The 26035-nt window shown below is 38.0% G+C and overlaps 1 protein-coding gene across 1 annotated transcript in view; it reads left to right on the top strand.

Annotated features, from left to right (window-relative positions):
* The window catches only part of TRPM5 (transient receptor potential cation channel subfamily M member 5), a 749498-nt gene that overhangs the window by 283099 nt on the left and 440364 nt on the right, over positions 1-26035 (top strand). The window contains exon 7 of the mRNA XM_044058928.1: positions 8530-8715. Within this exon, the coding sequence (XP_043914863.1) occupies positions 8530-8715 (186 nt within the window). The remainder of the gene's footprint in view (positions 1-8529; positions 8716-26035) is intronic.

Here is a 26035-nt window from a genome sequence, read left to right as displayed (position 1 = left end):
CGTCTGAGGAAGTGGTCCTTCGGGGACTTCCTCGAAATTCTCAAGTAAAAAGGCTGTTGGTCTTCCCCCACCCCATCTTTAGAGGAATTTGTGTTTCTGAAGGCCTTTGGGATAGGCCCATCTTCTACTTGGGTATACCACCTGCCAATGAGCTTGTGGAGCTTATCTCCAGCAGGGCTTGGAGGGAGCCAAATACAGTGAAACTGGTCCCAAAAAAGCCAATAAATTCCTCAGTCCTCCCAAGGATAAAGCCTTTTGGAGTAAGGGCATCCCTGTCGATGTCATTGTGGTGGCCACTACGGCTAAGAAGGAGCTGGTGGAGCAGAGCTCCTCGGTCCAACCCCCCGAACAGAGAGTCTCAGGTGATTGATTGCTTTGGAAAGAGAATGTCTGTCTCAGCTATATTTGGACTGAGATCAACTAACTATATGGCACACTTTACCTGGCATTAGAGGGACTTGGTGTCTGAACTCACCACCTCTCTTACAGAGTTACTGCCTCAGGACAGTCTTAAACTGGTCTCTCCTAAGCAGACTGCTCTGACTTCCTTGGCTAATGCTTTGATGAGGCTGATCTCCAATGCAGCAGAGGCCACCTCTTGAGCGGCGAAACCCTTTAGAGCATCCTTTACTAATGCCCCCTTTGACGGCTCAATCCTGTTTGGACCTTCTGTCAAGGAAACATTGATCCACAGTGAGCAGGAGGGCAAGACTCTGTCCACAGTAAGAATCAAGTTCTCTACTCCCCAACATTCCTTTTCCAAGACTCAAAGGGGTAGTGAGAATCTCTGGTTCCACAAGACTCTGACCTCCTTCCAGGGATGCTCCCCAAGAATCCTCTTCCACAAACCAGGGAAGGGATTCAATGGTAGACACCACCTCAGAGGCAGAGAGGGTCCACAGAATCAGGGCTCCAGGGAACCCTTTTCTGAGAAACCTTTTCAGTGCTCCTGAAGCGCTGCCCAACTGTCCTACCCTGGAGGCAGTCGGTGATCAATTCTCTCTTCACCCATTAGCCTGTACAAGTCTCACCTCCGATCAGTGGGTGTTAAAGATTATTTCCTGGGTTACTTCATACCATTTATTCAGCCCCCTCCATTTCTAAAATCTCTTCCAGACATTCCACCCCACCAGAGGGAGTTGGCCTATCTCGAGGTTCAAGACCTTCTTCAAAAATGAGCCATTCAAGAGGTCTCAACAGGACAATGACGGTCTGGAACTAATGCTTATTTTTGGTGCCAAAAAAGACTGGGGACCTATGTCCATTTTTTGACCACAGCGAACTAAACCTATCGGTCAAGAAGTCCAAGTTCCAGATGGTCACTGTCCATTCCATTCTGCCTCTGTTGCACAAGGATGTCTGGATGTGCTCAGTGGATCTCAAGGATGCGTACCATCATATCAAGCTCAACAGATGCTCCAGGAGCCACCTGTGCTTTCAGTTAGGGGCCAATCATTACCAGTTCAGAGCCCTCTCCTTTGGACTTACCACAGCCCCCCAGGTGTTTACTAAATGCATGGCAATGGTGGTAACTTATCTCTGGCTGCAAGGATTCCAGGTCTTCCTGTACCCAAATAATTGGCTCTTCACAGCCCCCATAAGGCATCAACTAGTAATGGCCACCAGTTACACCTTCAAACTTTTCAGCATCTAGGCTTCAAAGTCAGTTTGCCCAAATCCAATCTTTTTCCATGCCAAAACTTAGAGGTCATCAGGGTCCAACTGGTCACAGTAGTGGAGACTTTAGCACTACCCTTACACAGGGTCCAGCTTATTCAAGATCAAGTATCCTGTTTGCTGGATCTAGAATGCCCATCAGTTCATCTTATTCTTGAGATCAGGTATCTCATTTGCTGGATCTAGAATGCCCATCAGTTCATCTTATTCTTCAAGCATCCGCCCATCAGTTCATCTTATTCTTCAAGCATTAGGTTCAGTAGTGGCTGCCATCCAGTTAGTGCCCCTCACCAAGTATCTGATGCACATTCTTTAATGGAGCCTGGCAGTCCAGTGGTCCACTCAGGTTCATCCAATCTCCATGACCATCAAGATGACTTAGGTGTGCAGAAATCACCTCACTTAGAGGCTTTAGTAACAGGACCTAATTCTAGGCAGGCCAATTTGTCTTCCCCTCCCAAGGCCACAGTGACCATGCATGGATGCCTCCCTGTTGGGGTGGGGGCATTTTCTGGACAGGATGGTTCAAGGCACATGGTCCCCCACAGATGTCCTGGAGATGACAACAGTCCTTCTAATATTGCAAGCCTTTCAGGAGTACTTCCCTCTGTGGACCATAGCAATTCAAATGGACAACATGGCGGTGGTCTGGTATATCAATAAGCAAGGGGGAAACACGGTCTTATCCTCTATACAGAGAGGCCATGAGAGTGTGGGAATGGGCAATGTACTCCAGGCACTTTCTTCTTGCAACTCACATTTCCGGCAGTTCCAACAGGCTGGCTGACAAACTCAGCAGGTATGTCTTGAGTCCCCATGAGTGGTCCCTGAATCAATCAGTAGCAAGTCAGATTTTAGAAGGCTGGGGTCAGCCATGCTATGATTGCTTTGCTTCCCCAGTCAACCACAAATGCAGCAATTATTTTGTACTGGTCCCTCCAGTTGGGCGAGTCACGCAGGGATGCTCTGATTCACAACTAGCTGCTGGGACTCCTCTATGCTTACCCTCCTACTCCTCTGATACTCTAGGTCTTACAGAAATCTTGCCACCTCAAGACCCCTGTCATCCTCATTGCCCCCTTTTGGTCTTGTCAGGCATGGTTCTCCCTTCTACAGTTTCATCTGAAGTAGCGTCCCTGGACATTGGATCCCATTCCGAATCTCATTTCCCATCCCTGAGGGCTTCCACTTCCTAATCTCTGGACTCTCCATGTAACCACATGGTTTCTCCAGTTCCAGTAATCCTTTCGCTATCCAGGCTTCCTTCTCGGGGGAGGAGCGTCATCTTGGCATCTCAGAAGCCATCTACAAAGAAGGTATACTCCAGTAAATGGAAAAGGTTTTCTATCTGGGCCAGACAGCATAATTTGGATCCTTTTGAGGCCCCAATTCCTGATAATTTGCTGTTCCTGTCTTCTCTCTTTCAGGATGGTATGAGTTTCTCTATGATTAAGTTCCAATTTGTGGCGATTTCTAATTTCCATTTGAATAAGGAGCCTACTTTTTCTTCTAAACTGTGCAAAGCCTTTATGAAAGGAGTTTTTTTTCTTAGACCGCCTATCAATGATCCTTCTCCACCATGGGATTTGACCTTGGTGCTGCAGTCCTTGACACAAAAGCTCTTTGAACCAGACGCATCTTGTGACATTGGGTACTTGTCTTGGAAGAAAGCATTTTTAGTGGCCATTACCTCTGCCAAGAGAGTCTCAGAACTGCAAGCTCTAAGCCTTATACCCCCCATTTTTGGTCATTCACAAGGACAGGGTGTCCCTTAGAACAAATCCTTTGTTTATTCTGAAAGTGGTTTAGAAGGCTAAACTCAATCAATCAATATAACTACCAGTTTTCTTCCCTAATTATTCTAACAAAGGAGAATATATCTTGCATTGTTTAGATGTTCATAGACAATTACGTTTCTATCTGAAAATAGACTGAGGAATTTTGGAAGTCAGACCAGCTCTTCGTAGCTTTTCTCAAAACAGAAAGGGTCTGCCAATTTCCAAAGTAATTATTTCCAGATGGATTACCAGCTGTATTTCCTACATTTGTGATAGCAGGCATGTGGGGCTATGTAGACCAGTTAAGGCCCAACTAGGTCGGTGGCCACGTCTTCAGCTTTTTGGATAACTTTCCTTGGATGAGATTTGTGCTGCTGCTACTTGGTCAAATCCTTACACTTTCAGTTTGCATTACAAGTTGGACTTGGTGTCTAGGAACAGGGTTTCTTTGGTTCCTCAGTGCTCTGGCATATCTTTTCTTGAGGACACCCACGGTTCACAGTAGCTGGAGATTCTGACCAATTCATGATGAATAATGACATGGATTACATCAGATAAAGAGTTATATACTTACCATAACTTGGAATCTGTGCTATCCAATGTCATTATTCATCACATTCCCGCCCTCCTTCCCCCTGCCTTCTTGGGATCTGGTAGAGCTTGAGTGGCTTGCTTTTAGGATAGTTTATATACTGTGCAGACTGTTAAACTCAATCTGAGGGTTAGAGGTCAGCAGGGGATTATTGGAAGGAGAGGAGCTTGAGCTCTGGATCTGTCCATAAGTTGCTGGCTTAGATACAAGGTCGGATCCAAGACCCATTCGTGATGAGTAATGACACTGGATAGTACAAATTCCAAGTTATGGTAAGTACATAACTCTTTTTTCAGTATAGCAACAGGAGCCACAGAGACCCACAGATGAGTGCAAAGGAAGTTTTCCAAAAAAAAATGAGGCTACAAAATACAATGGAGATGGTGGTATGACAATACTTGAATGCAGAATAATACAAAACTTAAGACGGGTTTATGTTATATAGGCGAACGCACTGAATTGCGAATGCTATATAATTGACCCACAATCCCCGAAAACCCAAAACGTCGAACACACGGATCAGCAATTTGTTTTTCCCCAGGAAAAAAAAAAATCACTGATCCGTAAAAAAAAAAAAAAAAAAAAAAAAATCAAAATTGGGGTGCTATGCCTCCGACACATCCCTACTTAAATATACCAACTCTGAGATCGCACCACAGTGAAGGAAATGACAAAGTCCCAAAAGTGGCCTAGTGATTTTTATTCCCTAGGAAAAAAATCGCTGATCCGTGCTTTCAGTATTTTGCCATTTCGCATAATGACATTCGACTAAACAGTGTTTGCAGTTCATTGTGTTCACTAAAGTAATAGGAACCCAATTAGACACTATATATTTACATGGCAGGTTGATATAAATAGAAATGCATCATCTGAATATCTTAGATAGAAGAGATGAAGGAAACTAGAATGTGAAGTTTGGTATTACAATGTTAGATGACTAGAGGCTGGACACTGGATTGTCAGGAAGCTGAGAGAGGGTATACAGGATGGTTGTAAGAATGCATACTGTTAAGGATCATGAATAGTAGGTGATATTACTTCAGGAAATTTGTAGTTGTATAAGATGCTTGTGGTTATGTCTATAACCCTGGAAGAAGACTACATGTGAGTCATTTTGATTACTTAAATATAAGGCACATAACAATATGGATAGTAGAAATATTAGGCCTAACTGCCAGGTCTGGATAAGATGGAAGCTATCGAATTTCAAGAATGATGAGCACCATCTTCATTATTAAGATAAGGCTTGACGACTATAAGTGGGAAAGGAAGATGCAGCAAGCTCATATACATGCTTATGTAGAAATCTGAGAGCAATAATTATTGAATACTGTTGTTATAATTTCCATTTCTTAATATTGGGATATAAATGTTATTCAAGCAGAAGGACCTGGTTAAATACAAATAGGCCTGAGTATGGCACACAAGTACTTTCATGAATATCTCTTAATAATGATTAGGTTTAAAAATTTACATCTATCCAGTTTAATTTCATTTTTTATAACTGGATTAAATCGAGATAATGCTGTATAATTATTGAATTATGTTAAAAACTTCTCCTGGCACTTCAGCTAAGCCTTTCTAGAAGATGTAATATTAATGTCCTCAGAAATGTCATACAAGAAGTACTCAGCTGTATCACAGGAAGGCACTACTGAGCACCTTAAAGCAGAAAAGTGGATGATATTTATGCTAGGCATTCTAGCACTGTGTCATTTGGTGCAGCACTAATGCATTTTCTAGGCCTAGGGGGTCAGGTGCTCACGAGGGAGTTCTACTCATACGGAAACTTGACGTGGACCAGTGAATCTCATTCTTCTGTGCCTGATTTAATCAGTTTTGTCAACATTATAGATGCATCACAACCTACAGCATCTCTCTTAAGGCATTGCATACACATTATTGCTAAGTATCCAGTGTCTTAACAGATTTGCTCATGTTACATCCCAGTTAAGTCAGAGTCTTTAAGGCAAGCTGTACTATGTTCTGCTAAATGTGAAGATCAAAGAAAAACAGTTAAAAGTCCCCAGGAAATATCCAAGCCCAGTGGACGTCACAACTGTTCTAAAACTCCAAGAAAACCACAAAAACTACATAGTAGAACAGCAGAATATTTTATTTGAACAAACTTCAGTTAAGCACCTTCGTTCACAACATGAACTTCATCAGAACTGAAGAAAATTTCACACTACATCATTTAAACATACAGGAGTGTGTTCTCCAATTTGGACAGATAGGAGAGGAAGATGTTAAGGGTGCTTTCCCATGATATCTCCATCCATATCATGAGACCAGACAAAGGGTCATGTACTGTTGTTATGAACTCTATAAATTATTCTGGTAAAATGTGTTGCTTGATAAGAGCAAATATGCCTTAGTATCAAAAGCTGAGACTTATCTTGCATATTAAAAACACATTGTTTTACTTTATGACTTCATTATGCAGGGCATGATTAATCTGGAAGTATTACTTTTTTATCTATAAGGGACCCTCTGATTCCCTCTATATTTGGAATTCCTACAGTCCATAAGGATATTAATTGGCCTCCCTTTAGACCCATAGTATCAGCAGTGGATTGCAAAACAGACTCCCTGACAGTCTACATAAATATACTTTTGAAGCCCTTTAATTGTAGATTCCCTCTTATTTTGAGGGATTCATGGGATTTTTTTGTCTGCAGTTAATAATATACTTTGGGAGGTGAACCAGAGTTTTCTTACTGTTGACATGGTGGATCTTTTTTCTAGAATTTCTCATGATGAAGGCTTGAATATGTTCAAGGAATCTGTTCTATCATTTGAATTTTTGAATGCTATAGAAGTGGAACTTATGTTGCTGTTTATGAAAATAGTTCTAAAGAGCAATTTTGCTTTTTTGAGGGTGAATACTGTCAACAACTCCAAGGTGTGGCCATGGATGCTGTTTGCACTCCTATACATATATACATTCATAGATACACACACACACACACACACACACACATATATATATATATATATATATATATATATATATATATATATATATATATATATATATATATATATATATAAAACAACAATAATTATGTGAAGATGGGAATCTGATTATATTCTCCATTCAAAATATTCTATTAGTTGGTCTTTCTATGCTAGGTTTCTGGACAATATAATGATTTTTTGGAAGGAGGATGCAAGTAAGATTTTACCCTTTACTGGTTACATTAATCATACTAAGGGCTTAAGATTTACTTATAACCATATGTTTTATTCTGTTAATTAATTTTGTTAATTATTTAGATGTAACTATTGCAAAAGTGAGTTAAGGTTTTATATCCAATATTTATAGGAAACCTACTTAATCTAACTCTTTTTTGTACTTCAGAAGTTGTTATCTGTATGTCCAGAAAAAGAAAAAAAAACTTTAGTAAAGGTACAATTAATTAGGCTTTCCAGAACGGTTTCTGATGATCCAATCTTTCACCTGTAAAAGCTGAAATTACTGAATATGTTCATGGATGGGAGTACCCTTCAGATTTGGGTAATGACATCACTGAAAAAGTTACCATGAGGAGAGTGAGTGATTTTTATACCCCTGTTAGGCTACAGTGAATGGAGTAAAGCTTGAAAATGCTCACTGTAGAAGTAAAAAATAGCAGATGTTTTGAACGAGCTATGATTTTAAGGTTTGAGGGTATTCCCACCTTATTAGGGAGGTGATTTGTAAAAAGTGCAATATTTTTAAGTCTGACGATAACTTGATTGCAACCCTGGAACCTTCACTGTTATTTATATTTAGGAGACACATCAATTTGAAGGTTAAATCTGAGTTGGGTAGTAAAGGTTTGGCAAGTGGGCTATGGTGGTTAAATTTTTGGCACCCACAGAATTGAGCTTCTATCTTAACACCCATTGGGTCAAACGCATATGATGGAAATCAATTCATCCGATGATTAATTCATTAAATTGTCTTTGCAAAATTTTTCATTCAATGAAAACTGAACAGAAGTGGGGAATGAGAAGTCAAAATCCCTAACTAATTGTAACTGCCAGCACCTCAGGTTAGGTTTTATCTATCTGAAGGAATTTCTTCCGTGACTTAAGGATTCAACAACAAAAATTTAGCAAACTGCTCCTCAGCAGAAATCTCTATTCATTCATTCATTCATACATTCTACATTCATGTATTCATTGAAGTACAAGCAGTCATGCCAACAGTACACTGTACATCTTCCAAATATTTTACTATTAAATATTATCAAAGATGTCCAAATGAGTTTACACTAATGACTGTGAAATATATGTATGTTGCAATTTATAATAACATTTACAATGGATTAGACAGCAGCTAGTACAACAGACCCGCAAAATTTTATTTGTTCAAACAATGTGTATTTCATACTAATTTTACTGTAGCCAGAAAGCAAGATTTTGAGTTTCTTGAAATGCTAATGTAAATCCTGTAGTGCCAATTTAATATGGCTTTGAATTCTGTTTTTGCAGAGAGTCTACCAAGGAATGAATAACTCCACTCCGTGGCTGATACTTGCAGGATCGGGAGGTACTGCCGATGTGCTAGCTTCATTAATGAATGAACCTCTTGTTCCTGAAGCTGTTTTACAGCATTTCCGGGAAAAATTTCCTAAGGAAAGTTTCTCCTGGGAAGAAATTCTCAAATGGACCGAACTTGTAAGAGTATTTTTATATCTGCATAATTATACATTTTAATTATGAAAGAAAATTAGAAGACATTTATGTGATAAGAAAAAAAAACAGATTTAAGTATGTAAAGCTAAGCTCAGGTTAAGGTCTCTAGGTGACACAAGCATTACTGCAGATTACTTACATGAAATTACAAATCCATATTTTAATTTAATCATCAGGCAAGGATCTCAAATAAAACTAGCATTTTGCGGAATGATGTAATACAATTTTTTGACTAGATAAACACTTCTCTTAATCCTTTACAGATTGTACAGAAAAATATGGTAAATCATCTGGATAGTACAGAAGTACTATGTAAATATTTTAACAATATTCTTACAGTCTTAAAAAAGGAAATACATTGACTCTAACATTAATATGTGTTACAGAATGTTTGTTTTCTTTATTTTATAAAAATAGCAGTGATGTCTATGTGCTTTATTCATGAAGGAACAGTTATACGATTATTAAGCTGGCCATTAAACTGAATCTTTTTCATATGACTCTCATTTTAAGGTCTTTAACTCTGTGAATGTGTATGCACCTAGTGACAACAAAATGGATACACTTGATGCTACAGTTAAATTAAAAACTAGGTTGTTTCTCTCAGTTTACAGACTTACTATTATATGGGTTATAACTATGCTGTTGTGACACTTAGCAAACAATTACAAAATCACATGTTCAGTCACAAGTAATTGCTTTATTACACAAATGCAATGTCTTTCCTGTACACACTTAATCTGGGTATTAGCAGAAAATCATAAGTTGCTAAAACTTAACCAGCAAATATATAAGTAGCACCTTTGCCAGAAAAGGACCCCGTCTCAAGGAGATGTCCTTAAATACTGGACCAGCAGTTGAGGATGTCAGAAACACAGTATCCCACATAAGAGGTACATGGGAGCTTGTGTATCAGGTTTCTTAGAACTTCTAATTCTCTGCCTTATCTCATATATTCATATCAGCCAACCGGTTTGGTCCATGCATATTTTATAACATCAAAATCTGCAGCAACACTATTACTTAATATTCAAAATTGTGCAGCTGTAAAATACAGGATTCACATTGAGACAGCAAAACCACTGAGGAATTCTTCCTGCATCCCCCATGTGATATTCCCACACCCTGAATGTTTAACTACCAACTCTGAGGTCACACAAAGTGGAAAACTCCACTATCAGTAAAGGTAGTTTTGGCAAACATTCTTGACCTTTTTACATCTGCCAAAACTGCTATCAAAGAAATGAAAGGAACCTGAAATACAAACTGCACAATGTACCTGCAATAAGATTATGTGGTTTGACTTGCACAAAATTTTTTCTGCAATTCATTGCTAGCATTCTGCAATTGTAAACACGTTGCTGTTATAGTAGTATTGCAAGCCAGTGATTAAAATATCCTGAAATGGTTACAGTAAATTTTCACCCAGAAAAAAATAATAATACAGAAATAGTTCAGTTCACATTTTTATAAAAATTCCTCTTTTGGAGCTCTTTAATTTCAGCATTACTGACTTCTGTCATGTTTTGACTATATACGGTACCAGTATATAAAGCAAAAAAAAAATCAATGTTATTTTTGTCAGCTGTATTCAGAATTAGGAGTTATGTGTTTACCATAACTTGGTATATGTGTTGTCCATTTTCATTCTTCCTCACTGATGGGGTCACAGATCCAATACTCAAATCTGATTCAGCCGCATTTTCAGACTTTTGATCCTAATCTTGAGGTCCTCCCTCTTCCCATATGCACCACACTACCTCTAACTCCTCAGGTCGAGTTTGCTGCCTATGTCTACTGATTTATAGAGATAGGACAAGAAAGAATTATGACTGAAAGCTTGGAACTCAAGTTCATGTAATGTCCAATATCTTTCTGGAAAATATAAGGCCAGTCGATGGCTGGTAGAGAAGGTGAGGAAAAATCAAAATGGACAACACACATACCAAGTTATGTAAGTACATAACTTCTAAATATGATGCTGTCCTTTTCCTTCTTCTTTACTGATGGGTAGAGTCCCCAGTTACATCATTCTTGGGAGGCCCTTAAGGAAGGATATACCAGAGCACCATCAAACCAAAGGAAGGTCTGTTTCTGGAGACAATGCCCAGTTTATAATGTGTCACAAGGTTATGAATTGTAAAAACAAGTGACAGAAAGGTTGATGAAGCAGTCATATATTTGGTAGAATGGCTCTAGGATAACAAGACAAATCTAAACCATTTTGGGAATAAATCAGTGAAAATACAGTCAGTAATCTATTTGGCTAGGATAACATACTGGACTGTTTAGCCTAAGCAGTTAGAAAGAAAGGGAGATAAACAGTTGGTCAGATTTTCTGTACTGTTTGGTCCCCCCAAAAATTAAACATAATTAGAAAAATTGTGAATGATAAATGACAGTTTTGAAATAATGATTAATATTAGTTTCTGTGACTATTTTTTTATAAAAATAGAGATTGGTACAAAGGGATACCCTTATCTTATGAAACAAAAATAAAGAGGCTTGGTAACAATGTCTGAAGTTCAGAAAATTCATTTTGTCAATGTAATGTGACCAAGAAAAAAATGTTTTTCAAGAAGGAAAACTCATATTACCATTTTTTGTTGGTTCAAGGAGTTCTGTATCAGTTTCTGAAGAATAACTGTGAGATCTGAAGGAGAAAAGGGATCTTTTATGGAAGGTCTACGTAGTAGGCTTCCCTTCAGAGGAAAACTTTATATCATCTGGAAGGAGCCAAGGGAAGGAATTGATTTCCATAGTGAAAAATAGAAATCCATACAGTTGTTAAGCAGAGTTTAATAACAGAGAAAAACTAGCATTCTCCTTAAAAAGGGTTGACAAAAAAGGGAAATTAATAGTAGCTGAAAAGGGTACAATATTCGAAACAGAAGCCCATGTAGGTAATTAACTCTTATTTATTTGACATCTGTTTACTAGGATGGTCCAACTTGATCAACAGAACCAGTTTTCAACTGAGTTCCAGGGAGAAGAACTCCAGAAGCATACAAATATAATATTGTAAATGTGATCATGGCAGTCAAATATTTTATAATAAACTTCCCATAAGGCAAGAAAGGAGGGAAACAGAGAAAGAGAGACAGACAGATAAGAAGTGTACCTTATTATGTCATGATAGCAATGATCACCTTCGTCACACCAATAAGCGTATGCTGCTCAATAGTCGAGTAAATTGCTGGACAAACTTCAATAATCCACAGGTAGCTGGATAAGCTCACAATTTATTAGACATCACGACACTACACCATAAACGACTGCAAACACGTAAAACAAATCCTGGTGAGCAAAAAGTCTCACACAGAATATCGTAAAAACGTACATATACTGTGCACAACATAAAAATAAAAAATATGCCAGTTTAGCGCTTTCAACCAAGTCAATTGGTCTTCTTCAGAACTGAAAATGAATACATAATCTCACTCAATTTATAAATGTTTTGGCGCCAAAGGACTATCTAAAATTTAAAGACACACTACAATTTAAATAAAAATTGGACATACATCATGTCAAAACATCTGTTCGTAGTAAAGATCTATAGGAAATCAATATGACAATCTGATATTTATCATCACAGTGGTGCAATATTAGGGGTTGAAGTGCAAAATATAGTATAATATAATTTATTAGGGTGTAAGCTATAAACTAAATTTCTTTTCACATATCCCATTTAAAATATAAATATGAATTCGTGTGTGGATTTGTTTTACGTGTTTGCAGTCGTTTATGGTGTAGTGTCGTGATGTCTAATAAATTGTGAGCTTATCCAGCTACCTGTGGATTATTGAAGTTTGTCCAGCAATTTACTCGACTATTGAGCAGCATACGCTTATTGGTGTGACCGAAGGTGATTATACTGTGTTGGTTCCAGCATTGTTACGATGTCGCATTCTACTTCGGATACCGCCGGCGTGGAAGCTGTGGGAGTCAGAAAGGAGGCTGGTTATGTTTCAACTACACCAGGTACTGATTTTGTTAGTGATGTAGATATTGCTGACAATCCGGCTTCTTTTAAAGAAGAACTAAGTGCTTTAAAGGAAGAAGTCAAACTTTTGACTTCACTTGTACACAAATTGCTTCTTGGTGCAAACAAACGTGAGCAAAGTGGTGTCGGCTCTTTTGGCACAGAAGCAATACATCTTAAGGATAATGATAAGACTACTAGTGCACAACATAGTATTGACAATGTTTTGGCGTCCGAGCACTTTTTTAAGAAGGGGACAAAAAAGGGACAGAAAGTTAACAGTAGGATGCATAATTTCCGTGAAGCTAACGTTTCCAATTCTGACAATGAGACTGAGATATCTGATGGTTCAGATATTCCTAATGGCCAAAGGTCACAACATAATAGTTGTAATAAAGGGCTTGACATTACAGTTCCTATGTCTAGCAGTAACATTAATATCTCTGACTTTACGTTTGACTTTTCGCCCTTTTGTCATGACTTGGAGGCAAAAAGAATTGGGACCAAACCTAAACGACTACCTCCAAATAAAACCTACTCAGCAGTTACGGAACTTCCACCTACACACAAGACTACTGGTTATGCTTTGCATACTAAACCTGGTTTCCATCAGGATGGACAAATAGATACTAATAATCGTTTTAATAGATTGCTAACATTTGAATTTGAAATAAATAATGTGAATGAATCTGACAAAGTGGTACATACACAAGAGGACAACAAGGGTGAAAGTGGCAATTTAAAGTCTAAAATATTTGTTTTGGGTAGGAAATTAAAAACTATTAACGGCATTAAAATAGATAATATGTATTTACAAAAGTGTTTAGACCTGAAAATTGTACCAAAAGGTATAAGATTTTTTAAACTTCCTCTGGGTATTGAGTTGACAGATATAGGTAGAAATGAATTTAATATGTTATTTGATGAATTTGGTTTTAAATATATTAAGTTATTGATGAAATTTTATGACGAGAGATTAAGTAAATTAATTCAAGAAGTTGATGACCTTAATACTATGATTGTAAATGATTTATTATTTCATGACTGGGAAAAGTTATATAATAAACAATATGTTGAAGCAGAGAAATGGGCTTCAACTATATGCATACGCAAGAATAACAAAATGTTAAGAGACAAAAATCAATATCAACAACAAGTAGCATATATATGGCCCAAAAAACGTAATTTTCCCATTAATGAAGGGTATACTAACAGGGCATTTAGAGGTCTTGATACAGATAAGGAAGTAGTGGAACATTATGATGTTCATGATGTTGATGAATTTAGTACACAGGGTTTTCAGAAATACCCAAGAATCAAGAACCCACCTTACCAAAGAACACATCAAAAGTTTCACACAAAGGGGAATTTATAGAGGAGGATGTCAGTTTAGATGAAAATCAGAATGTTTATAATAGTGAAGCCAGCACAAGTCAAAGTAACATTTCAGGGAAGGATGACATAGTCATTACTGACAATATTTACACGTATCGTAATTTTAAAATTTTTAATTATTCCAAACTATATATTGATAAGGTTTATTTCAGCTTATTTGAAAAAGGCATGAAATTTATTCCTGATCCGAGTTTTAAACTTACAGATGTATTAATTGATTTTAAGAAATTCATTAGGAAAATCAATTTAGAAGTTTTTTATAAAGACAGGATTCCGTTTGGAGGAACTGAAGGGGGAGATAACATATGTCAATCACTAGTTATAAAGAGCAAGTTTACCCCACCCAACCACCCGACTATAGATACCTTTGATAAGGTGGTGACCAGGGAGATATATAGTGTACACAGTTTATTTTCATCTACGAAGGCACATCACAATTTGACGGAAGATGAAGGCAAGTTATTACAAACTTTAAAGAGAGATACTTCGATCCGAATTATGAAACCCGATAAGGGTGGAGGTATTGCTATCTATGACAATTTGAATTATATACAGAAAATTTACAATAAACTACATTTTTCTGGTAATTACGTTACCGTCTCTATGAATGAATTAAACATAGCGTATCAAAGAATCGATTCCTATATTGAAGAATACTGGGTTGAGGCGAGAATAACTGAAGCTATTTACAGATTTATTAAAGTTAGCCACCCCAGATTAGCAACTATGGTGGGTATCCCAAAGATTCATAAAAACACCGAGGACCCACCCCTGAGACCCATTGTCTCAGGAAGTTATTCCAAAACCTTTAATATTGGAAAATTCATAGATACCATATTAAAAAATGTATATACTTTCATCCCGCAAATGGTGAAGGACTCTTGGTGCTTCTTATCTCAATATCCAGTGAAGGAGCTTGACACTAGTGAACCTTACATCATAGTCACCATTGATGTGATTGACCTTTTTTCATGCATACCGAAAGATGAAGGTTTATCAGCTTTCACTAACAGTTTGACCAAACATACTGACCTAGAATGGGATGCCATAAGTTTGATTGCAGAACTAATGGCTATAGTATTGGATAACAACTTCATTTATTTTGAAGGTGAGATCTTCAAACAGACAAAAGGCGTAGCAATGGGGGCAGCTTGTGCCCCCATTTATGCCAATTTAGTCATGTTAAACTGGGAAGACAATGTATTGTTTCCATCTAAATATTTTCAACACATTCGATACTATTCCAGGTTTTTAGACAATATTTATATTATCTGGCAAGCTTCAGAAGCACTTTTAGTAGAATTTATGGAATTTATTAAAGGTAGTAGCACTTTCTTGAAATTTACGTTCTTATATGATTTTTTTGGACTACCATATCTTGATACCCTTATAGTTAATGAAAAAGGGAAGGTACAATCCAGAATTCATAGAAAACAGACCTTCTCTAATAACTATTTGGATTATTCCAGTTATCATCCCCCTAAGGTAAAATATAACGTTTTTAAAGGACAGGTCATTCGAGCCGTACGAATGGTTTCAGACGAAGAAGAATTACATAAAGAATTGAACTTAATTCAGGGATTTTTTAGAGAGAGAGGATACCCTTCAGACATGATGGAAGAAGTGGTATCATATGTTATCAGTCAGAGAGGTAGCAAATACAAATCGTTACTTGGATCAGGTGATGTACAGAATAAACCCATATTTACACATAATGGAGTTAACCCTGGTTTTCAACGGGCATGTATTATACCGTACTGTGTAGGTAGTGACAATATCAAAATAATTATAAGCAAATTCTGGTACTTGATCAGTACTGACCAGACCTTAGTTAATATCTTAGGTTCTAAACCCAGATTTATTTATAGAATGGGAAATAACTTGAAGAGATTACTAGAACAACAGCATAATACCAAATATTTGAGTTCTGTCCATCAAAGAAGGACTACTAGTAACAAATGTGGTTTTTGCAATTACTGTAAATTTATGTCCAGTGCAAAGAAGATATATCTCCAAAATGGACATAAAAGCATTATTGTCAGCAAATCAGGTAATTGCAACACAAAACAGGTTATTTATCTTGCAAAATGTGATATTTGTCCTGCCTTCTACGTAGGAAGAACCGAACGTCATTTAAGGAAACGCATATATGACCACATGTACAGTATTAAGACTAAGGACATACATAATGCCCTATACAGACATATACAGGCATTGGGAACAGAACACACCTTTAAGTTTTTCATATTAGATGTCATTCATAATGACCCTAGGGGAGGAAATTTTAAAAGCCTTATAGCCTTTAAAGAAACTTGGTGGCAATTATATCTTGACGCCACCAATCCACCTGGTCTTAATGAATGTATTTCTGTTAGATCATTACTATTATAATGCCTATTCACAACAATATCAGAGGTATAAGGTTGACAACATCATTTGATTTTGTAGTATATCAACGGCTTATTTCTCAAGTCTGCCTTGATACCTTGTTTTACAGTGTATTATCCCTGATACTAGTATGCTACAGTATATTCAGTGTTCTTTATAATTGTTTTTTATAAAGAGTTCGTTACAAAGAGTTTTTTATATAACAAACATGTTTTATATAAAAATGTTTTTTATAAGTATTTATATGTATATTTATTATACAATTTATGAAAATTGTCACATATATTTTGCTTCAGGCATTTTCCTGAATTATTGGTAGCAGTTATGAAAATTCCCCTGTCATCAGGTCTACACATTCATATAATTTTTTAAAATTTTCATGGTTTTATACTTGTAACGTTTATATTTGTTGTATACGCATTAACTTCATGAATTGATTTACTTATTTATCATAATGTATTTATTCATTTGTATAATAACGTAATAGTACTGTCCCCCATACCGTCTGTAATAATATATAATATATACATTTTTAACATATTTTTAATACATATTTTTACATATACCCTTATTTATATTATGTATGTTTTATACACTTCATACATATTTTCTAAAAATTTAGTCTATAAACAGTGAAAATTATATTAAATTAGCACACACGAATTCATATTTATATTTTAAATGGGATATGTGAAAAGAAATTTAGTTTATAGCTTACACCCTAATAAATTATATTATACTATATTTTGCACTTCAACCCCTAATATTGCACCACTGTGATGATAAATATCAGATTGTCATATTGATTTCCTATAGATCTTTACTACGAACAGATATTTTGACATGATGTATGTCCAATTTTTATTTAAATTGTAGTGTGTCTTTAAATTTTAGATAGTCCTTTGGCGCCAAAACATTTATAAATTGAGTGAGATTATGTATTCATTTTCAGTTCTGAAGAAGACCAATTGACTTGGTTGAAAGCGCTAAACTGGCATATTTTTTATTTTTATGTTGTGCACAGTATATGTACGTTTTTACAATATTCTGTGTGAGACTTTTTGCTCACCAGGATTTGTTTTACGTGTTTGCAGTCATTTATGGTGTAGTGTCGTGATGTCTAATAAATTGTGAGCTTATCCAGCTACCTGTGGATTATTGAAGTTTGTCCAGCAATTTACTCGACTATTGAGCAGCATACGCTTATTGGTGTGACCGAAGGTGATTATACTGTGTTGGTTCCAGCATTGTTACGATGATAGCAATGATGTACTAGAGGTCTTGAACCTGCTGGCTAATTTTATGAACAAGGGAAGCTAGCCTGTACTGTCTTACAATCACTGGGAATAGAGAAACCATACGGTTAGTTTAAGGGCATGGAGATCGGAGTGTCAAGGGTGAGACAGAACATCCTGAATAGACTCCAGAATCCATAGGGAATATTTCAGATGAGACCAGAGAGAGAGAAGAACCACACTTGACTAGGCCAAAAAATGAAAAAGGGAGGATGAGTATGACAGAGCTCTTCAACCTGCTGGCTTTTTGTAGAAACTTTGAGATGATCGGTAGAGGGTGGATAAGTATAAAGAGACCAGTGGCAAATCGGAAAGCCAAGCATTCTCAGGGATTCCCCCTTGGGGGGGTTGGTTAGAGTGAAATATCTACTGAATTTATTGTTTAGGGGGAAAACAAGAATATCATAACAAAGTAGTCCCCAATGGTTAAAAATCAGGTTCACAATTGGTTGATTAAGGGACCACTCAAAGGCTCAGACTAGACTGACTGAGTCTGTTTGCCAGAGCCTAGGATTTCTCCAGTATGCGTAATGAAATAAGAAAGCAGTGTGAAGAAATCACCTATTGTCAAATCGTTATAGCCTCTCAGCAAAAGAGGTAAAAAAGATTTCCTTCTTGTTTTGATGATAAAGTAAACAACTGACATGTTATAGGTGTGCATTGCAATAGTCCCCAGAGGGAGAACATTCTTAAAGGTTTGCAGTGTGGGTAGGACAGCTCTCATCTCTAGGACATTGATATGCTTCCTGGTCTCCATGGAAGACTATGTGCTTTGGACCTTCTTATACTTGAAATGCTCCCTGATTCCAGATGGGATGCATCCGCAGTCACTGTGGCTGGGGGGGACAGCCAGTCTATGAGCAAGTCATCTGGCTAGATCCATCAGCGAAAAAGATATTTGTAAATTGGAGTTGGTTTTATAGGAATAGATAGAGGCTGATAAAGTATAGAACTACAAGTTTGTAGGATCACTCTTGCTGGAGGAGGTCGGAAGTGACAGTGAGTCTCTCACTTGATTTCTTACTGATGTGATGCAGTGAAAAATCAAAGATGCTATCTGGTTCATGGTAGTCAAAAGAAAGCCTATAACACCTGGTTGGAGTAGTAAGGGGGCAGTCATTCAGATACAGAAACACCTGAAATTCCTTGAGCCTCAGGTAAGCAGCCACTATTGCCATGCATATGGAAAAACATCCTGGGGGCTGAGTTGAATCTGAAGGGCAGAGCTCTGAACTGGTAATAACTGGTTCCCAGCCAGGGAGTGGATGTATTTTGGAGTACCTGTTTAATTTAATGTAATATTAGGTGTCCAGAAAAAAGGGAGAGTACATCCTATCATCCATGTGTAGCAGTGGCAATATGGACTGAACCATCGGAACTTTGATTTCTCAACATAGATTGCTTAGATCCAGAAAGAGAAAAGGGGAAATGTAATAACCTCTGGATATTATGCTTAGCACCCAGGCATTGTTTGGTAAGTTGGTCCAGGTGTCCAGGTGCCACGAAAAAAGAACATCCCTCAACCACCTCTATATACAGACAGTCAGAATGTGCATCAGGGGCTCCTATCAGGTCTTTAGGAGAAGGTTGTCTGGAGCCCTGGTTCTGCATAGCAACTATGCTTTTAGGGCTCAGGCTCTGACATCTAGCCTCCTATGGATGTTTGCATCCTGATAAAGACAAGCAGATTCAGCGGATATATCCATGGAGTCAGAGTGCAGAATATGCATTAGTCTGAGTGGGTCTTACTGAGAAGCCATTGAGTATGGCCTCCCAAGATGCCCTGTTTGTTAAGTAGGAAAGGGAGTAGAGTTAAGTTCCAAAGAGTATATCGTAGCCCATAGGGCTAGTGGAATGGGCCTATAATGGTCATCTAGACATGGTAATTTGGCCAATATTAGTTCTGCAAATGAAACAACTAATTGAAGAGAATGGCCAGCAAGCCTCTGAACTTCCTAGAGCAGGAACCCTAGAAAGTGCAATAAAAAGAAAAAGGGGGAACAGAGGCCCAAAGTTAAGGATGATTTTTAAGTATTGCTTCAATAAGCTTAGAACATTGATAGAATAACAGGTTTTGTCTGAAGGGTGTGACATCTGGAAACTCAAATATCTGCCATTTTTTTGCAATTGTTTACCAAGACCCACTAGGAAATCACCATTTTGTGAAAAACTGCTCAAAATATGAGGTAAAAAATCCACTTGTCTCAAAATCTCAGAGCAAGAAATCTAGAAAAGGACACAAAGAATGGGATAATCTTCAGATATTGCTTATACAGACTTAGATGGTTGATAGAATGACAGGTTTCACTCTAGCATGAATTTATTGAAGGATATGAAGATGTCAGATCTGATGGGGTGATTCAGATCTGAAAAAGGCTACCCTGGTCTGGTAGTTTTGGATCTGAAAGTTGAACCAAAGAAGGAGTTAGTTGAACTGATCAAATTCAAACAGGAACCAAAGGAGTTAACTCTCAGGCCAGGAGGTTGTTCAGGGACTTGTTGCTTCCTGGTACAGCTTATTCAATCATATCCAAGATCTGGGGATCCAATGAAAAAAAAAACAGCAGCTACCTTACTGCAGCCTGTCAGATCAAAGTGCAAAAAAAGAACTGAAGGATGCCCACCGGAACTTTCAAATCTGAGGCCTTGGTATGTTGTACTGTTTCACACTGATTTGCCACAAAATTTTATGAGGAGCAGATCAGAAATATGAACCAAAAAAACAGACATTCCACGAAAATCTGGACAGTTGAAATGTATGATCTGTGGTGTCTGCTCAACATCTGATCTCAGTCAGCTTTTGATCTAAGGTACACACTGAAACTATTTGACCTCAGATCAAAGGGTCTAGTTAGTGCCATTCAGATCCAGAAGATTTGGATCCAAGGAGTAAAGTAAAGGATTCAGTACTGGCTCTTTGGTTCAGCATCATTTAGATCGAAACCAAATGCCTTGAATCCAAGGCATGCATTAAAATATTAAGCTGGCACAAAGTATCAGATTCAGGCAGGTCAGATCCAAGAAACGTGGCTCTGATAAGAGTAAAGATGAGCTGAAGGACTGCCAAAGTCCAACCTGTCAGATCCAAGAGGACTTGGGACCTGTAGGATGTCCTGGGATCTTCGGATCCAAGGGCTAGTATTTGAAGTCCACAAAGTGGTCCCATTTGATTTTCAACTTTTTATTTTTGAAGGGCGTGCAAGCCCCTAAAGAATCACTGTAGTGTGTGCCATAAGGAATGCAGTTATCAGAGCTACTCAGAAACATTAGTGACTTTCTCTTTTTGCTTTTTTAAACCAAAGCTTATGTAGGCATCAACTGAACATTCTGTGAAAATAGGTACAGTTGAAAGGAAAACCTGCCATATACATCTATTGCAAACAGAGCCATTGAAGAGGCAAAAACCCCAGGTGGCTACCAGACAAAACTGCCGTGCCAGCCAGCTGCTCAATGTGCATGATAAGGCTCCTTTCAAAGGTATACCCAATAAGGATGGCAAAAACCAGCCAAGAGAAGCAAATCCTGCTGATGGCAAAACAGCCATGGCAACCATATCTCACAATCTGTCAGTGCAAGAAACTGGACAAAGCCTGAAAAACGGGGACAAGGGCCAAAGAAAAAAAAGGAACAGATTTTAAGTATTGCTCTTATAAACTTAGAAGGTTGCTAGGGTAACAGGGTCTGTGTCAACATATATCTTCTGAGGATTTAAAGTCTGAAACTCAAATGTAAGTCAACCAGATGGTTACTTCAATCCTCAGATCATACCAGTTATCTGCCAAAAAATCACAAATTTATAAGCCTAGCCATGCAACCCAAATATGTCCCACATATTATATGTTTTAGATGTTTATTTAGGGGGGTGACTGTTGGTTATGACACAATTTAATGACTGCCTTTGTCCATCGGAGATATATGCGCCAGACCAAGGGTGAATTTTCAGTTTCCCATCCAATGGTCCAAATTACACTAGGTAGGGTTAGGAAGGGAATTTGTGTCTTATGGATGGGGAGCCTTTTTCAGAGAATAGGAAATCTCAGAGATACACATCTGTCTCTTCAACATGTCCTATTTATATTACAATTAAAATTTAGATCTAGTAGTTCTGATGCTGTTTGCTTTGCAGATGTTCAAAAGGTTTATCAGATTGGGGTGAAGAGATGCCCTGAATGCCAAACATAGATTGCCTCTCAGTAGTCTGTAGGAGATCGAGTATAGAGATAAGGCTTTGAGGGATCTGCATATGACATTGAATTTATGCCCTGCATTCTTTTGTAAGGAATGTTTACAGTCTTTCCAGTTGCTGCATGCATCTGGTCAGGTACATACCAAAGGGGGCATTATACTCAATGATGGGCTGAGGAAGGCCAAATACAGTGCTACCATGACTTCACTGGACCTAGATGTGATGCCCTTACTTATAAGTTGACCAGCATAATAGCATTTCCTTACTATCTTGGACACATGTTGATTAAAGGCCATGTTACTGTCTACATGTGCTCCCAGATCCTTGTCAAGTAGATCTACTCTTAAGGGTGTTTTATCACTGACTTAGTTTCTTGGGGTGAGTGACTTTTCAAAAGGCAATGTAATACATTTCTTAGCACTGAATTTAAAGCTGTGGATTTGGCACCAGTCATTTGTCTGTGTTAGACACACTTATAAGATGTTTGCATCTTGGGAGGATTCTATAACTACTCCCAATTTACGATCATCTGTGAACTTGGTTAGCCAGAGGTCTTTGGCATTAACTTTGACTTTGGAGAAGCACATGCCAAAGAGAAGCGAGCCCAGCAAAGAGCCCTGAGAGAGTACACTAGTGCCCTGCCTATTTGTGGAGGTGGTCTCACCAGTCCGAACTTCCTGGGTCCACTCTGTGAGCCAACTGGCTATCCAGCACATTATACAGAGGTTTATGCCTAATTCCACAAGTTCACTAACAATGTCCTAGTGGGGTACTGTATCAAATTCCTTAGGCAAGTCAAGGTAGACAGTATGCACTATTTTACCATCTTCCACTACATTGGGGACCTTCTTAAAGGTAAAAGGGAACATATTTTCTGGGAGTGTAATGAGTTGGCAGACTTTAAAAATTCCCTGTAGACTATTCTATCAGAAATACTAAGTTAGCAAAGTGGTATATCTAAGGAAATTATTTTTTGAGCTATGTTATAGAATCGGAATTCCCTAGACATAGTAAGGCCTTGTTGAGTCTAATTATGTGGCTGCCAAAAAAACAATTACTAGAAAATGGAAATCAAAGTCTAGACCAACTTTAGTAGAAATAGTGAATATAGTAACAGAGATAAAATAACTGGAAATGGGATCTTTAGTAAAGGGTAGGAGCAAATTACATAAAAATGGAAATTGTGGGAACAATACATGTAGGGGAGGAATGAAGTTTAAAATAATGCAGGATTTGAATGAGCTATGTAATGTTTGACTGACAGTGACTGGATAGATTATAAGTGATGTATATACATGTCAATATGGTTTCTTTTCATTAATATAACTGTTAATTGCCTATGTTATAAGTGATAATTTAATAAAGATGTTTCTTGTTTAAAAAAAAAGAAGTCCACCAGGTTCAGTAGGCATGACCTTCCTCTGAATAAGCTAAAATGGGATGGATCCAATGTCTGGACTTGCATATAAACTAGTCAGACTAATGGGCCCAAAGTTTCTGGAATCTGTTGATGGTCCTTGGTTATGAAGAGGAATGACCATTGCAGCCCTCCATTTTCATGGCACAAAGCCTGTTTTGAGACTATAGTTAAATAGTTACTCCAGTGGTCCTACTGGTCATATTTTAGACTATTCAAGAGGCATCCTGGGATATTATCAGGGCACACTGATGCTGTGTCCTTAGCCTTAATGAGCACAGCCAGGATATGCTTTCTATTTATAGTTGCAGGGGTTATGTTTGAAGGTATTTCTTGGGTAGCAGCTGGAGGTGAGTGAGGAGTAAAGATGGAAATGAATTTGTTAACCAACAGATTCACTACATCCTCTGGCTCAGTGAATGTAATACCACTAACCACCAGTTCAGCACACTGCTGTGTGCTGCCTTAGAGGTTTCTGGCACAGCTGATGAAGGCCTTATGGTTGCCTTTTGCGTGGGAGACCATATTGACCTCAAAATTGAATTTATTGGGCTTAATTAACCCCTTAGTTGCCTGTTTAATTTGAAAAGAGAGTTCTTATCTTTATGAGAGTTACACTTCCTGATTTTAGTCAAGATATTTTTTCCTTTTGTTGTGTGAAAAACTGAAAGGCTGCCAGCCAGCCCAGCTAGATAGAATTTTGAAGATAATTCTATGTCATTGTAAATATTAATATAATCCACAGGCTGTTTTACAAATGTAAGAAAACTAAATGTAAGAAAAACTGTGTTATATGTTCTGAACTTCAAAAGACCATAGTGCACCCTCCTGGAAGAAAGCTGATAAAGCAAATCATTTTATGACTGATCTCAGGGCTCAGAGATGGGATGTCTGGATGAAAGAATTATTTAGATTGTCTTAGGACAAGAGTTAATTGCTAGATTTTACATGCATAATATCTTTTATTGCTGTGGCTTCCTGACCAGGTGCAAGCTTACTAAGAAATGTAAATTTAGAGTTTCTGGCAACCTGGGAGCCAGAGAAGAGTCAAGAATGATGTAATCTAAAGTGAGTCAGCAGTAATGTATTATCAATTTAAGAGATCTCGGAGAGAGCATTTTGCATTTGTCTTCAGAACTGACATCACCAGCACTCTGCCTTTGCTTTATATGTAAGTAGAATTTAGAACAGTATTGCTCTTAGAGTAAGATATGAAATTTGGTCAGAGTTAGTCTAGCTGTTTTCTATAGTTATGTCAAACTATCCAACAATATTGTTTTAAAGTATTTTCCTGTGATTTCTGAACTCTTGACTAGCACTGTGTTGAATTGAGGAGATCTGTGCTGTGTTTTTATTATGTATTAACTATGTTTAAACCTTTCAACTGTGGCTGTTTTGTGTAGAGATAATTTAAGCTCTACAGTACTTGTATCTATTTAGTGATACTGTACTAAGCCACTCCAATAGCCTTAAAAGTTCTGGTCACACATATTTGAATAGTATTGCACAGTAGAATTGGACAGCCTTTGGTAAGGGCCTTATTAGTAGCTGATATTAGTGTTCTGTGGCAGTAATTACTACCTTATAGTCTGGGCTGAAAGGGGGAACAGCTGGAGAACCTGTGCCAGCCTTCCCCAGGAGTGTCTGTGTGTTTGTATATAAATCAAATCTTAAAGTGTGTGTGTGTGTGTGTGTGCGTGTGTGTGTGTGTGTGTGTGTGTGTGTGTGTGTGTGTGTGTGTGTGTGTGTGTGTGTGTGTGTGTGTGTGTGTGTGTGAGCTACTTGGGCAGGGACATGAAGCACTGATTGGACAGAGAGGGTGCTGGGAGGTTTTAGCCTGACCACTAGGCTGAGATCTGGACCCTATAACTGTGCCAGTGGGGAGTCTTCTTGGGGATCTGGAGAGAAAGGGAGAAACCAGCCCCAGACTGACTGTGATCTCTGTGTGCTCTTAAGGGAAATTGTACTTTACTGTGTGTGTACTTGTTATCCTTCCCAATGTGCACGCCCCTCACTTTTGCTAGTGGTGAGGATTGAAACTCCTTGATTACTGGGCCAGTGTATGGGCATCACATATTAATTGTTTGGCAGTGGTGTGGACACTGAATTCCTGTAGCTTGTGTACAGTGATCATGGAAGGTGTTTTTGTACTCTAAATCAGCCATGCAGTGAATATTCAGAGTTCAGATCACAATTGTTTTTTTCTTTTGTTGGCTTAGTTAGTCAGGTAGAGCAGGCAAGCATGTCAGCAGAGGAGTATTGCAAGATGACAAGAAGTCAGTTCGCTGAGATGTGCCAGGCTAAGGGACTCGTGCATGGAAACCTGACTAAAGCAGACATGATTGCAGCCTTGGTCACAGCTTCAGCAGCAAACAGCAATCAGGAGAAGGATCAGATTGGCCATGGAGATGCACAACACTCAGAGAATGGACAGCTCAACCTTTCTACAAAGGACTTAAAAATCAATCTGGAGCTAAAGAGACTTGAGTTGGAGGCCAGGCATTTGGAAATGAAAGGTGAGGAGAAGGAGAGACAGCATGAAAAGGAGTTGCTGACTCTTCACCAGAGTCATTGAGGTAATGGGGAAGGGAGTAACTGGACCCCAGGAGCACAAAATGTCAGTAAATTTCTCCTGCAGT

This window comes from Protopterus annectens, chromosome 17.part0 (assembly GCF_019279795.1).
Source record: "Protopterus annectens isolate FY-2018-M chromosome 17.part0, PAN1.0, whole genome shotgun sequence".
In the NCBI taxonomy this organism is placed as follows: domain Eukaryota; kingdom Metazoa; phylum Chordata; order Ceratodontiformes; family Protopteridae; genus Protopterus; species Protopterus annectens.
Note: the sequence above shows the minus strand (reverse complement) of the source record. Positions and strands in the feature narration are given on the sequence as shown.